Source organism: Sinohyriopsis cumingii, chromosome 10 (assembly GCF_028554795.1).
Source record: "Sinohyriopsis cumingii isolate HCF-2022 chromosome 10, ASM2855479v2, whole genome shotgun sequence".
Lineage (NCBI taxonomy): Eukaryota > Metazoa > Mollusca > Bivalvia > Unionida > Unionidae > Sinohyriopsis > Sinohyriopsis cumingii.
Window position 1 is genome coordinate 78977671 of NC_142970.1, and position 15855 is coordinate 78993525.

Consider the following 15855-nt stretch of genomic DNA (forward strand, 5'->3'; position numbering starts at 1 on the left):
TTCACAGAATGTGCTGGTAGATCTTGGTCTATGCAGTTCTTTTAGGAGTAATCATTGGAACAAACAACCTACTGGCACATTATCCAGTTAGGGTCAGTGTTGTTTCCAGTTGGACCAAACTTGCATGCAGTTGTGAAAGGTATCTTGATTTTGACATTTTGGTGATTGAGTTGCCATTGGCAAAAAGTTTTATTATTAATGTAGCTCTGGGAATAGATAATATTATTTTGTAAGGGCTATTCCAGAATCAAAGTTTCATGGTTGTAAGGTATTCTTTTTCAAAGATCCATTACAATTTTAATTGGAATAAAATTTAATAAATAAGTCTTGGATTAAGCTGGAGTCTCCCCATCACTCATTTCTAAAGAAATTAAATTCTTTTCAACCTATGACTTACTTCCGGATCAGCCATTTTTAATGCATAATAGGAATAGCTTTATGTATATATGCAGCACATGCATGTCTTAAAATTCATTCTGTGCCAACTTGTGAAAATTTTGCTAAAATGTTACAGTTGTAGCCAGGAGACTGTGAAATAAAACTTCCATACAGTTGTGTTTTTTTACATTTTAAATTATTTTTTGTGTCTTATTATGTTTTTGTTACATTATGATAATGAACAGTGAAATGTAGTACTGAAATTTTGTAATGCACATAAACCTGTAATAGATCAATACTGCTGATGATACCTACTGAAAAGATACTTGTCATATTTTTATTGATTCCAGATGTTAATTCACACTGCGTACACTGCAGGAACGCACTACAACAGTAATAAGGCATTTGGGACCCAGGAACTTCTTGAGGTGAGAGACAACAAATTGAATGGGTCAAGTACTCAATCATTAACAGAGTATAGGGCATATGTAAATTTGGATGAAGTAATCAGTCATTAATTGAGTATATGTCAAATATAACTGTGGATCAAGCACCCAATTAGAAATAGAGTATGAGGCAGATATAACTGTGGATCAAGCACCCAATTAGAAATAGAGTATGAGGCAGATATGACTGTGGATCAAGCACCCAATTAGAAATAGAGCTTGAGGCAGATATAACTGTGGATCAAGCACCCAATTAGAAATAGAGCATGAGGCAGATATAACTGTGGATAAAGCACCCAATTAGAAATAGAGTATATGGTAGATATAACTGTGGATAAAGCACCCAATTAGAAATAGAGTATGAGGCAGATATAACTGTGGATCAAGCACCCAACTAGAAATAGAGTATATGGTAGATATAACTGTGGATAAAGCACCCAATTAGAAATAGAGTATGAGGCAGATATAACTGTGGATAAAGCACCCAATTAGAAATAGAGTATATGGTAGATATAACTGTGGATAAAGCACCCAATTAGAAATAGAGTATGAGGCAGATATAACTGTGGATCAAGCACCCAACTAGAAATAGAGTATATGGTAGATATAACTGTGGATAAAGCACCCAATTAGAAATAGAGTATGAGGCAGATATAACTGTGGATCAAGCACCCAATTAGAAATAGAGTATGAGGCAGATATGACTGTGGATCAAGCACCCAATTAGAAATAGAGCTTGAGGCAGATATAACTGTGGATAAAGCACCCAATTAGAAATAGAGTATATGGTAGATATAACTGTGGATAAAGCACCCAATTAGAAATAGAGTATGAGGCAGATATAACTGTGGATCAAGCACTCAATTAGAAATAGAGTATGAGGCAGATATAACTGTGGATCAAGCACCCAACTAGAAATAGAGTATATGGTAGATATAACTGTGGATAAAGCACCCAATTAGAAATAGAGTATGAGGCAGATATAACTGTGGATCAAGCACCCAATTAGAAATAGAGTATGAGGCAGATATGACTGTGGATCAAGCACCCAATTAGAAATAGAGCTTGAGGCAGATATAACTGTGGATAAAGCACCCAATTAGAAATAGAGTATATGGTAGATATAACTGTGGATAAAGCACCCAATTAGAAATAGAGTATGAGGCAGATATAACTGTGGATCAAGCACCCAATTAGAAATAGAGTATGAGGCAGATATGACTGTGGATCAAGCACCCAATTAGAAATAGAGCATGAGGCAGATATAACTGTGGATAAAGCACCCAATTAGAAATAGAGTATATGGTAGATATAACTGTGGATAAAGCACCCAATTAGAAATAGAGTATGAGGCAGATATAACTGTGGATCAAGCACCCAATTAGAAATAGAGTATATGGTAGATATAACTGTGGATAAAGCACCCAATTAGAAATAGAGCATGAGGCAGATATAACTGTGGATAAAGCACCCAATTAGAAATAGAGTATGAGGCAGATATGACTGTGGATAAAGCACCCAATTAGAAATAGAGTATGAGGCAGATATAACTGTGGATAAAGCACCCAATTAGAAATAGAGTATGAGGCAGATATGACTGTGGATCAAGCACCCAATTAGAAATAGAGCATGAGGCAGATATAACTGTGGATAAAGCACCCAATTAGAAATAGAGTATATGGTAGATATGACTGTGGATAAAGCACCCAATTAGAAATAGAGTATGAGGCAGATATAACTGTGGATCAAGCACCCAATTAGAAATAGAGTATGAGGCAGATATGACTGTGGATAAAGCACCCAATTAGAAATAGAGTATGAGGCAGATATAACTGTGGATCAAGCACCCAACTAGAAATAGAGTATATGGTAGATATAACTGTGGATAAAGCACCCAATTAGAAATAGAGTATGAGGCAGATATAACTGTGGATCAAGCACCCAATTAGAAATAGAGTATGAGGCAGATATAACTGTGGATAAAGCACCCAATTAGAAATAGAGTATGAGGCAGATATAACTGTGGATCAAGCACCCAATTAGAAATAGAGTATGAGGCAGATATAACTGTGGATAAAGCACCCAATTAGAAATAGAGTATGAGGCAGATATAACTGTGGATCAAGCACCCAATTAGAAATAGAGTATGAGGCAGATATAACTGTGGATAAAGCACCCAATTAGAAATAGAGTATGAGGCAGATATAACTGTGGATCAAGCACCCAATTAGAAATAGAGTATGAGGCAGATATAACTGTGGATCAAGCACCCAATTAGAAATAGAGTATATGGCAGATATAACTGTGGATCAAGCACTCAATTAGAAATAGAGTATGAGGCAGATATAACTGTGGATCAAGCACCCAATTAGAAATAGAGTATGAGGCAGATATAACTGTGGATAAAGCACCCAATTAGAAATAGAGTATATGGCAGATATAACTGTGGATCAAGCACTCAATTAGAAATAGAGTATGAGGCAGATATAACTGTGGATCAAGCACTCAATTAGAAATAGAGTATGAGGCAGATATAACTGTGGATCAAGCACTCAATTAGAAATAGAGTATGAGGCAGATATAACTGTGGATCAAGCACTCAATTAGAAATAGAGTATGAGGCAGATATAACTGGATCAAGCACTCAATTAGAAATAGAGTATATGGCAGATATAACTGTGGATAAAGCACCCAATTAGAAATAGAGTATGAGGCAGATATAACTGTGGATCATGTGCTCAGTCATTAATTGAGTATATGGCAGGTATATCAAAGCACCAAATCAGAAATGGAATATAGGGCAGGTATAATTGTGTATCATCTCACAAAGGATTGTTTTTGTTTTTTCTAAATTGTTGCTATATGTATTTCAGTTCATTTTAGTTTGTGCATCTAGAAATAACATAATTATTACAGTATTATGTACTTATTACATTATTATATATTTATTACTTTATTAAGTTCACAAAGTAACCTAAATCAGCACTGTCTTATTATATTGCTGTCAATGGGAGTCATATCAGATTATTGTAAAACTGCTTTATAATGAAGTATTTACAGTTGAACTTGTCAGAACAGCCACCTTTATATAGAGGTTACCTGTTTTCAATGGCCTTTATAATTTTCCTGAGGCAAATTTCTCACATCAAATTCGTGTATATAATGGTTGCTTACTTTCTGCAGTCAGTGGCAAGGTGTTTCCATACCAAATAGTGGTTTCTCTCTGGAGCATACTAACAGTGACCTCTCAGTGTATGCAGTTTATACTTTTCTTCAAGGCATTGTTTAGGGGGGCCATATGGGCCAGTGGTCTAAAGTGCTCGCCTTTACTAATCACTGCCATCTCACCTCTCTCCTTATGGGCTCGTGTTTTGGGCTCAGCCAAAGTGGGTATTCCAGAAAGCTTGCCAGTAGCTTCCCATGGGTCAGTGGTTCTTTCCCATGTTCTTCTTTCACCAGTTATACTGGCTGCCATGTTTAGCCTATCATGTGCTGAAAAATGGTATTAAACCCACAATAACATAGGATTGATTAGATTAAAAAATATTCTGTGAATTGATGTGTTAATATTTCTTATCTCAGTTGTACTCACTGTACTCCAGTCACATTGTCAGTTTAACTCAAAAGTGTAATTGTGTCTGATTCAAACACTGTGGTGGATTTTATAACTATGAGAGAGGGTCAGAGTGGTTTGTTTCCTGGATTATGGAAAAGCAATCATGTTGTCAAAGCATAAATGGAAATCACTTTTGTGCCAGTGTGACATGTATAGTTTGATATCTTCATTTATTTGTTCATGAAAGTAAAGCCATTTCTAATCAGAAAAGCTCTTCACTGTGGAGAGATATGAGTTACTTTCCTTTTCATTAGGGTCATGGGTCATTCAGTACTTACAAAACGTTTCTGCATATTAAAGGCAGGTGAAGTTTTGATTTATGTGTTGTTAACAATAGCTACCCTGAGGCTTCTTTTAATTCCTTGTTCATGGCAAGCCTCTCACGTAAGCCTTTTGATCTTGATGAGTTGAGGAACTGGGTAATCCAGTTACTTTATGAAATGTGAACAGTTTTTTTAAGTCTAATTATACAAGCCAGCCAAAAAAAGAGTCCTTCTTCTCTTTCATAGTCATTTGTAAACTGTCAAGTACACCATATATACACACTTAAAAGTTGAGTCAAACTGCAAACAACAATTATCCTGATCTGAAATAGCATAATGTGCCTGCAGATCAGGGTCTGTTTTGTTTGTTTTGCTGATTACTCCTATCAAACTGCACAGACCCAGATTTGCTGGTGCATTTTGCGGTGGCAGACCTGGTCTGTGCAGTTTACAGTTGGACTTGACTTATAAGCATGTATAGATGGTAATAGCGACTTTAGTGTTTCGCCATGGTACACAAAACAAACTCAGATCTGTGATTTTCATAGGAGTCAGTGATGATAATCAGAGTGAGTAGGAAACTTTAATGTTGTATTGAACACAAGTTTGGGAGATAACATGTATGATTTTGTTAAATAGTGCACAAATCTGATAAAAACAACAACAGCAATAACAACAATAATAATAATAATATAAATAATAATAATACTTCTGTTGCTACAGCTGCTATGCGTTCTAATAGTAATAATGATAATGGTATTTGATGTATGGTGTTTGTTGAAAAACAAAGTTTGAAAGGGAAACCTGCATACAAAGGTCACCTGTGTACAAAGGCCAGTTAAGTCTTTTCCCAATGATGGCTGCTACTGACAGGTTTGATTGTATAAATATATTTTTACTACTACTTAATCAAATTGGATCCATGGTCATACCTGCCTTATAGACGTAACCGTATATAATAAAGGGCCTTATGGTGTGTGAGTGACATATAGTGTATGTAACAAATTCTGCTACAGAATGGCTGTAAGGTCCACAGCTTTTGTCTATAATATAAAAAATTAAATGTTTCAACGCAAAGTCAATGCTACCAATAACGCAGAAGCAAAGAAAATAATAGCATCAACAAACTTATATGAAATCATTTGAAATTGGTAAAATATTTTATTTACTTTAAGTTGGCTATATCAACTTAATGACACATCTTTCTTTCTTTCTTTTTTAGGCATTTAGTGCCGAGTTACTTTTCAATAGCTACTGCCTGGCTCATTTGTTCACATATCAGTCCATGAGTAACAACGTGCTGGGACTTTCTTTCATTGCCTCCCCGTCTGTAGGGGCAATAGGTGGAATCTGTTCAGGAAGTGGGTTTCTTTTAGTACTATCTGTTTTTATTAGTCCTAGTCTCGGCCAGCCTAGACTGCATTTGGATAGTGTGTTTGCTAGTGTGTGTGATTTGGATTTTTAAGTAGTTTTTAAAAACATTCATCATATTGCTATGATGTCTGCATTGTGGCAGTTCATAGTGATGTCTAGCATTGGGGGATCATGCTGCATGGATGTAGCATGATGTCTCACCCAGTCACACCAGGTAAACTGGTCCTAACACTAACCTCTTAATACTGAGCACCTATCGAGGCAGCTGTTAGTACCATTTTTATAAGTCTTTGGTGTGACTGCCAGGGTTCAAACCCATGACCTCCCGCATCTAAGGCAGATGCTGTAGCCACTGGAGTGCATTTGGAATTTACAGATATCAGTATGGGGAAAAGGTGGTTAAAGATACAACTCCTTGCAGACTGTTTACATTAAGCAGATACATTTTGATACATTTGTTACATTTTGAATTTTTTTGGTTAAGTTTTGATAATTTTGATACATTTTGATAAATTATGGGGCCAATTGATACATTTTGTTTAATTTTGATACATTTTGGTACATTTTGATGCCAACTGATACCTTTTGATACATTTTGTTTAATTTTGATAAATATTCTTACATTTTGATGCATTTGATGTATTTTACATGTCATCACTGAGATTATTATGTCATATTGTTCATGATGTCAGAAATTAGGTAAGGCAAGTATCAAAAAATTGTATCCTGCTACATTCTTTCTTTATGATATACATTTTACTTTTGTGTACCTTAAAGGTGAGAACTGACTTGGCTTGTTTTGACTATTACTTTGATTTTGCCTTGCACAATGCTAACAGCACCATCAGCTGCCTCAAAATATATGTTGCCTTGGTTTCATTAGACATTTTTTCTTCCCCAAGCCTGGTTCTGGCTTCCATTGAATAATGAGGAAATCCAATGCAGTATGGGTGACCCAAGCTATTTTGATCCCTGCATGTTTTGTTTTGAAAAGGCAGGGATTGTGTTATTCAATAATCCCATATCATATTTTCCACTGTGAAACACATTTGAAAACACTGCATGATGTTACAAACGATATGGCAGCTTTGTATAAAGATTATATGTTATGTTTGGAGCATCAAGATGTGTTTCAAAGTTATTTTAATACCACATACATATTTGCCAGATTCAACAGCAAACAACATAGACATTATCTGCCATCTCATAATGCATCACCAGATCAAGGTCTCTGTTGTAACAAACTGGATGAAACCATGTTTGCCAAGACAGTATATGACAACATATCTGGATCTATGCAATCAACTGTTGGAGCTGATTTATATGTTAACGTATATAATACATTATTATTTCCTAGTTTTATTTAGTAAAATTAATTTTTGTTGTTGCTATTCATTCACTAGAATCATTCATTAGTTCTCATGTTAAATTTAGCTAATGACTAGTTAAATAATTTCTGTTCTTTGTTGGGCTGGCAATCATTATTTTAATGTTGGATCCTCAGTACATGTATGTCACATGGTCTGATTGTGGGATCCTCAGTATGTCACATGGTGTGATTATGGGATCTTCAATATGTCACATGGTGTGATTGGTGGGATCCTCAGTATATCATGGTGATCGTGGGGTCTTCAGTATGTCATATGGTGTGATTGTGGGATCTTCAGCATGTAATATGGCATGTCTGTGTGATCCTCAGTACATGTATGTCACATAGTGTGATTGTCAGGTTCTCAGTATGTCCTAGTGATTTTGGATCCTCAGTATGTCACATGGTGTGATTGTGGGATCCTCAGTATTTCTCATGATGTGATTGACATGCTGTCATCAAGTAATTTTATACTTTTTATATAACCAATATAGTAACACATCTTAATGTAGTAAACGGTCAAAGTGTAAAGTACAAGGCATCCAAATGAAATCTGGTTCATATTACTAAATGTTTTGAGCAGTTAATGAACAGAACATCTGGATTGTGCTCAGAAATGCTAGCATAGTGTTTTGATCTGGGCTGTGTTCAGCAAGATCAATATTGTGATCTGGGCTTTGTTCCATGAGGCTAGTGCTGTGATCTGGGCTGTGTTCCATGAGGCTAGGACTGTGATCTGGGCTGTGTTCAGTGACACTAGTTTTATTTTCAGGGCCGCATTCAGTGAGGCTAGTGTTAGTGTCTGGGCTGTGTTCCATTTGGCTAGTACTGTGATCTAGTCTGTGTTCAGTGGGGCTAGTTTTATTATAAGGGCTGTATTCATTGAGGATAGTAATCGGATCTGGGCTTTAAGGATCTGGGCTGTGTTCCATGAGGCTTGAATTGTGATCTGGGCTGTTTTCCATGAGGCTTGAATTGTGATCAGGGCTGTATTCAATGAGGTTATTGTTAGTATCTGGGCTATATTCCATGAGGCTAGTATTATGATCTGGGCTGTATTCAGTGAGGCTAATGCTAAGATCTGGGTTGTGTTCAGTGAGGCTAGTGTTAGCATCTGAACTGTGTTTAGTGGGGCTAGTGTTATTATCAGGGCTGTGTTCAGTAACGCTAGTGTTATGATCTTGGCTCTGTTAAGTGAGGCTAGTGCATAATGATCTGGGCTGTTTTGCATGAGGCTAGTGTTAGGATCCTGGCTGTCTTCAGTGAGGTTATTTTTAGGATCTTGGGTGTGTTCAGTGATTCTAGTTTTATAAACTGTGAGTGTGGAAGACAGGAAGTGCTGTAATGAACTATACTGTCCTGGAGTCACAGGATCTACTAGATACTACTCAATCATGATTTAAAAATTAAGTCTATAATTCATTGGTTGAATACTGGAATCTGGTTATTATAAATTTCAGTATGCTAGCATTATATATTTCATAATGAGATATTGAAATACATCAGTGAGAGAAAAATGAAATCCCCAGTGGCACTTCCCCACAGTGGCAATGCCACCCTTTCTGCCAGTGGTAATATCACATTTGGAACTACTTTCTTTATTTCATTAAGGAAGTATATCTGCCCTTATGCATGTTCTTTAGACTTGTATTTCCATATCTAGGCTTATTTTTTCTTTCTTTTCCACCTATCTCTCTCTCACCATTCCTCTTTCTCTTTCCATGAGAATGAATAGATTTTAAATGTGTCAACACTGTTGACCCTGTAATATACATTTATATAATAATTTCGTTTTATAAAAGGCTGTAAAGAACGCATACAAATGAACCTCAAGCAAAAAGCAGGCTTCAGCGATAAGCTTTTTGTAATTATTTTTCTACACGAATCATGAAAATTGTAATACAAATATATTGTTATTTGACATACAGTATCATAATTACAGTAATTAATTACAGTATCATAATTACAGTAATTAATTACAGTATCATAATTACAGTAATTAATTATAGTATCGTAATTTTTGCCACTGGTACACAATTTTAAAAGAACTTATTGACTGCATATGGTAATGAAATTGTTTAAGTAGCGCCTGTAACTGTCATCGCAATCGTAATCATGCCTGAAAATGATGTAGAAATCATGCATTGTTTAGTGTCAATTGCATGAACTGTGATGTAGAAATCATGCATTTTTTACTGTCAATTGCATGAACTGTAATACAGAAATCATGCATTGTTCAGTGTCAATTGCATGAACTGTAATGCAGAAATCATGCATTGTTCAGTGTCAATTGCATGAACTGTGATGTAGAAATCATGCATTGTTTAGTGTCAATTGCATGAACTGTAATGCAGAAATCATGCATTGTTCAGTGTCAATTGCATGAACTGTGATGTAGAAATCATGCATTGTTTAGTGTCAATTGCATATACTGTGATGTAGAAATCATGCATTGTTTAGTGTCAATTGCATGAATGGTGTTATTCAAATAAAATCTTTTCATTTTCCACTGAAAACATGCATTAATATAACCAAATACACAATTGAAAGATTATATATACAAAATAACTTTGTAAACATTTGCTGGCCTAAACTTATTGTAAAAGTTTGGAACTTATTGTTATCGATATAGCAGTGCAACTGGTATTTGCACTGAAATACAAAAGAGAAACAAATCCATGCAAATTAAAGGTTTTTGCCTTTAGAATATATAATTGAAAGAAAATCTACATTTTTGTAGTAGATTCGAGGAAATATTTCACGAGTGAAGTAGAAACATTTTGTTTAGTCATGAGTCGAGAAGTCACTCATGGCAATACATAATGTTTCCACTTCACATATAAACCGTCTATATCATATCAGTTTGTTTTAGCAAAACTACTTTTGCAACTGTAGTTTTTTGCCAAATTTGCTAATATTTCACACTCACTTAAAAACATATACCTGCAAAAATATTTTACTTTAAATTTGCTACTTGCTAAAAATTGTACGCATTAAATTAAACCAAATTTCAAGCTTGTGTTAAAGTTTGTATTGAGTCCATGTTTTTAATGAAACCAAATTTGAAGACTGTGTTAAAGTTTTTATTGAGTCCATGTTTTTAATGAAACCAAATTTCAAGCTTGTGTTAAAGTTTTTATTGAGTCCATGTTTTTAATGAAACCAAATTTCAAGACTGTGTTAAAGTTTTGTATTGAGTCCATGTTTTTAATGAAACCAAATTTCAAGCTTGTGTTAAAGTTTTTATTGAGTCCATGTTTTTAATGAAACCAAATTTCAAGCTTGTGTTAAAGTTTTTATTGAATCCATTTAAAAATCTCAATAATAATAAATTTCAAGCTTGTCTTCAGGGAAAATTTATTCAAAACTGTTGGGTGTCCCAGACACTCAGTTTGAAGGACCAATAATAATGACTACAGGACAAAATGTTAGTCAACTCAAAAGGCCATAAGACATTGTGGTCTATTAATCTAAGGAGAACCATTAGATATACATGTACTGTGATCATTGTTCATCTAATAAAAATGCCTTATTCGTTTTCATAATATATTGTCTATAATAGTAAAAATAATGTCCGTAATGTTACGTTCTAGCTGCCTCCAAAAATGGAAGGATTCTCACAGCAAATACAGCCTGGAGTTCATACAGAAATGGTAATGGTGCTACCGTGCTTCAGACCCAGGCCATACTAGTGACTGCCCACGGTAAGAATCCACACATGCTGAAATTACATTTTGATAATAACCTTTAATGTTCAGGTGAGTTTGGGATCTAAACATTTAAAAATATAACTTTTATTTAGGTTCTTATGTAATGGCTTTGAGATACATTAATTGGTGGTGGTTTGAATAATTTCATAAGCAGTTATATATATATATATATATATATATATATATATATATATATGATCCTAAATTTGATGTATTTGCTAGATATAATTGACAGATGAACTCAAATGACTGTTAGCTAATTTGGTATGTTAGACATTGGAAATGATATTGCTTGATGCAGTTGCTTTTTCTTTATGTTGTCCTGATTATTTCAACAATCATTAGCCACAAAGAACAAGAGAAAAGAGTATCAGAGCTTATCTCCTGAATTTATCAAAAACTTGTAACTGAACAGTTTCCCCAGGGTCCTGAATTTATCAAAAACTTGTAATTGAACAATTTCCCCAGGGTTCTGAATTTATCAAAAACTTGTAATTGAATAATTTCCCCAGGGTTCTGAATTTATCAAAAACTTGTAATTGAACAATTTCCCCAGGGTCCTGAATTCATCAAAAACTTGTAATTGAACAAATTCCCCAGGGTCCTGAGTTCATCAAAAACTTGTAACTGAACAATTTCCCCAGGGTCCTGAATTTAAGACACAACAACATTCACACACCCTATGTGCTTTTTAACTATATTGTATTGCAGTACATATAATATCCGTAGAACAAAATTAGTGTACTCTAGGCCATAATTATAATAAAAAAGAATATACTAGTGACAGTAACTATCTTTTATTATTATCCTCCAATGCTTCTTTGAAGATGACTGACTATATATATATATATAGTCATGGTTTGGTGGTTCTTCTTTCTATCTTGCTTCTGTCTATATATTATAATTATAGATATATGAATCCATTTTTTACTCCTAATACTTATATATATATATAACTGGAACCAAAGCAGTTACATCACATGTTACAGTAGCGATGAAGTGGATCCAGAAAAACACACCCAGGATGGAAGAACAGTGTCAGTGTGAGACCTTCTATCCCTGTATGTTGAATGCAGCATGATCATGGTCGCTGTGTATTACTATCCGCATCCATGGCCATGGCCCTCTGCGCTACCCGAATAGTACTAAGAGGTGTAACAATCTGAAGACCATCGGCCCAAAACTGTGATTATATGGTCTTCCAGCTGGGCCATTAGAGCTGAAGTAGCTGCACCTATACGGAATGAATGGCCACTATACTGGGAAATTGTCCAGTCCCATCTTACAGTAGACAAGTCACATATGATTAAGGAACACAGCTCTTGATAACGCTTGACCTGTAGCCATAATGAAAAGTGGGGCATATGGCTGAGGTGATGAACATCTAATGAATTGCACAAAAGTCTTCAGAGCAGAGTATGGACATATAGCGCCACCCGTGGCATGTAACTGAATGGTCACACCCCTATGGAAAGGGTCAGTTTTTGATGATTTTAACTTTGAGAAATGCAGTTTCTAGGTGGAAGTCCACATCACCAACACAGAGATGAACATTTGGATCGAAGGAATCCCGAACAGTGAATTCCCCACATCTCAGAAATCTGAAGAAAGCAACTATGCAGACAGTCAACAACAACAAATCTGTGTGTGTGTCAAATACTCCTCCTTGCAGAATTGTACAAATGCTTGTCAGGATATTGTATGTAATAGGCTGGCGCAGTTTTGCAGATGAACCTTGGGTTTTTTGGATGGCCTGGAGGATGGTGGCAAGATGCAGAAGAGCATTTCTGTCTGAGGATGAATTTTGATTGCATGCCAGTCTGCATATTCTTGAACCTAATGCCACAAAGACACAATGTTATTGTAGAATGCTTCAGGTTGAGGCTCTTGCGCAATGTGTCACAAAATAGATTAAGGTGTTCTCCGTAATATCTGGCAAAAGTTGCATGTTTGAGGCAAAGCCACACATCAGCATGAAGGTCCTAAAAACATTGAATGCAGTGTTGTAGGCGATTTGTGTAGCAGGGCTTAAAGACTGGTTCCATAAAGTCTACCTCTCTATCCAGGTCCATAAGACCTCTGAGGGTGGGGGGCATTTGCAGGGTTGTAGATCTGCATCTGGAACCAGTGCATGAAATTTCTGAAATTGAAAGCGGGACAAAGCATCAGCTGTATTATTGATAATTCCCAGAATGTGTTTGGCAGAAAAATAAAAGTTACAAGAAGCCACACACCATGTAAGTTTACACATTAATTTCATTATATGTGTACATTTAGATCTCCCCTTTTGAAGTATCTTCACTGTGGCCATATTATCACATATAAATATTATGCGTTTGCCTGCCCATTCTGCACCCCAAATAATGGCAGCCACAACAATAGGATACAACTCCCTGAATGCCATAGAGAAATCATCCTCCACAGAAATAAGCATTTGAAGATCATCAGACCATTCAGCTGCAAACCAGTGAGTTTTGAAATAACCCCCATACTCTACTTTGGATGAAGCATCTGTGCATGATTCAAGATCATCCAATGTAGTGGACTGATTGCCGAGAAACATAGAAACTCCATTCCACGAAGCTAAAAATTGGTGCCACATATATGGTTCCTCTCTGCAATTTGTATCTAAGTGTATGTAATAATCGAGTTCCCTGACTTTGGTAGATAATTGTATGAGATATGACAAGAACGCATGCCCTGGTAGGATAACACAAGTAGCAAAATTTAAGTGGCCCAGTAACTGGAGCTGTTCTTGCTGGTGGACACTTTGTTTGTCAGAAATGTATTTAATGTAGTTCACAATATGCTCCACTTTATCCTGCGGTAAACGTGCTTGCATTTGCTCTGATTCCAGAATTATTCCCAAATATTTTACTGTACATGGGCCAATGGTCTTGCTTGGAGCTGTAGGAATCTTCAATATGTTGAAAATTAAAGTCAACAAAGCCATCGTTCTCTCACCACATGCAGAAGGAGGATCTGTTGTAAGAAAATCATCAAGGAGGTGCAAGATGACGTCAATACCATAATTTTGTTTTGCTATCCAACAAATCGCCTGAGATAAGGTATCAAATAATTTTGGACTTGAATATGACCAGAAAGGAAGACAAACACAAACATAATAATGTTCTTTCCATTTTACGCAGAACAAGTGCCATTGTGAAGGTGCAATGGGAATCTGTTTGAAAGCATCTGAAATGTCAGTTTTGCACATAATAGCTCCCTTACCATAACTCTGAATAATTCGAATGGCATCATCAATCTTGACATAGCTTAGGGAGCATCTATCCTTGACAATAAGTTCGTTGATACTTGTATGCATGTGATCCCCATGGGGAGAGGAAAGGTCAATGATAAGTCTCTTCTTTTTTGAATATTTACCTTCTGTGATGCTGATAGGACTGACTCTGTATTCAGGATATGGTGGAGATGGGAAACGGCCAAGCATGAAACCTTTGACACATTCCTTTGCCAATAACTGATCCACAATATATGGTTGTTTAGAAGCAGAAAGCAGGTTTTTGCACTTTTTTGTAGGCAAGTGAGTTTTTTGCACCATAGGGTCGAAACCATTTCTCAGACCAGAAGACAAATATTGAACAAAGTTCTGATCTGGATGATTAAGGAGTTCAATCTGTTAATGTCAGTGGGGGTGGAAGCATGTGGCGAGAAAGTAGGTCAGATTTGTTGCGTCTTATCTGGCACTGATTTTGCGAGGGGTATTGAAATTGCATGTACCATTGCTGGAAAAACTTTGTAATGGATTGTTTGGGTAGGCAGCTGCTCCATGTGTTTTGGCCCTGCACTGATTGCAGGTATGTAAGAACTGGCAAATAGTTTGGTGGGAACTGTGTATGGAGTTAAAATTGTTACAGAGTTCTTTTCCATCCATCATCTGTCTAGGCCAGCTGTACTTGTCAATATCCATTTTTTTCTGTTGCCTATGTTCACAATAAGTGTGGCAGTGCATGTTTTTTGTGGGCAAAAGTCATTGGGTGAGCAACAGATTGGCAGATGTTGCATGTCATTGTTTTTCTGCGTCCAATCAACAGCTGAAGAGCCACATGCTCCCCCAGAGCCCAGTTATTATAATGTTGGTCTCGTACATGTCCAGTTCATGTTATCTGTTGGGATAAACTGAACAGATGATTCATTTAAATTTTCCGAAAGCCGTTATAAACTTACTTAGACTGAGATGCTTAAGTAATCGGGGATCATTCTTCCCAGCCTTGTCATCGTGATTTGATAGATCCGATTCAGTGTGTGGTAGCAAAAGAGTGGCAAGATTGATGTGCTTACCATCGAGTATCTGCTTCTGCTGGCTTGCAGATACCATGTCAATTGCTGGTAGTATTTCCAGCAAAACTCCTGGGGACTGCATCAGCTGATCGAGCGACGTTGCAAGCTGGGCTACTGGCAATGATGAGAGATAGTGTTGAGCCGCCTAAGAATAACTCTAGAGAATATGCCTGTTGTTGTGCTATGATGTTAGTAATGGAATTAATTAGGTCAGACATAGAACACTGAATGGAGTGGATGGAGGTCATTATGTTGGCTGTACACAATGTGTTTTCAGCAATGGTGGCCATGTTGGAAGTAGCCCCTACTTCCAGAATACTACATTGTACTGCCATTTCCACTTCACTGATTACCGCTGAAGTGAATCCCTCTGCCATATTATCATGAACAATGGTCA

General features: G+C 36.3%; 2 protein-coding genes across 2 annotated transcripts in view; one reads left to right on the forward strand and one right to left on the reverse strand.

Moving 5' to 3' along the window:
* The window catches only part of LOC149790450 (ADAM 17-like protease), a 50392-nt gene extending 37428 nt beyond the window's left edge, over nucleotides 1-12964 (forward strand). Inside the window, exons 9-12 of the mRNA XM_089973219.1 lie at nucleotides 729-806; nucleotides 5926-6064; nucleotides 11040-11150; nucleotides 12867-12964. Coding sequence (XP_089829345.1) covers nucleotides 729-806; nucleotides 5926-6064; nucleotides 11040-11150; nucleotides 12867-12964 — 426 coding nt within the window. The remainder of the gene's footprint in view (nucleotides 1-728; nucleotides 807-5925; nucleotides 6065-11039; nucleotides 11151-12866) is intronic.
* Nucleotides 12965-13206: 242 nt separating this feature from the next.
* LOC149790451 (uncharacterized) lies at nucleotides 13207-14718 on the reverse strand. The gene has a single exon (XM_089973220.1). It carries the CDS (start codon nucleotides 14716-14718, stop codon nucleotides 13207-13209), a length of 1512 nt encoding a protein of 503 aa, XP_089829346.1.
* Between the last annotated feature and the right edge of the window lie 1137 nt (nucleotides 14719-15855).

Coding starts and splice junctions, on each gene's coding strand:
- LOC149790451 (XM_089973220.1), bottom strand. CDS start 14,718: ATGGTGCAAAAAACTCACTTGCCTACAAAAAAGTGCAAAAACCTGCTT.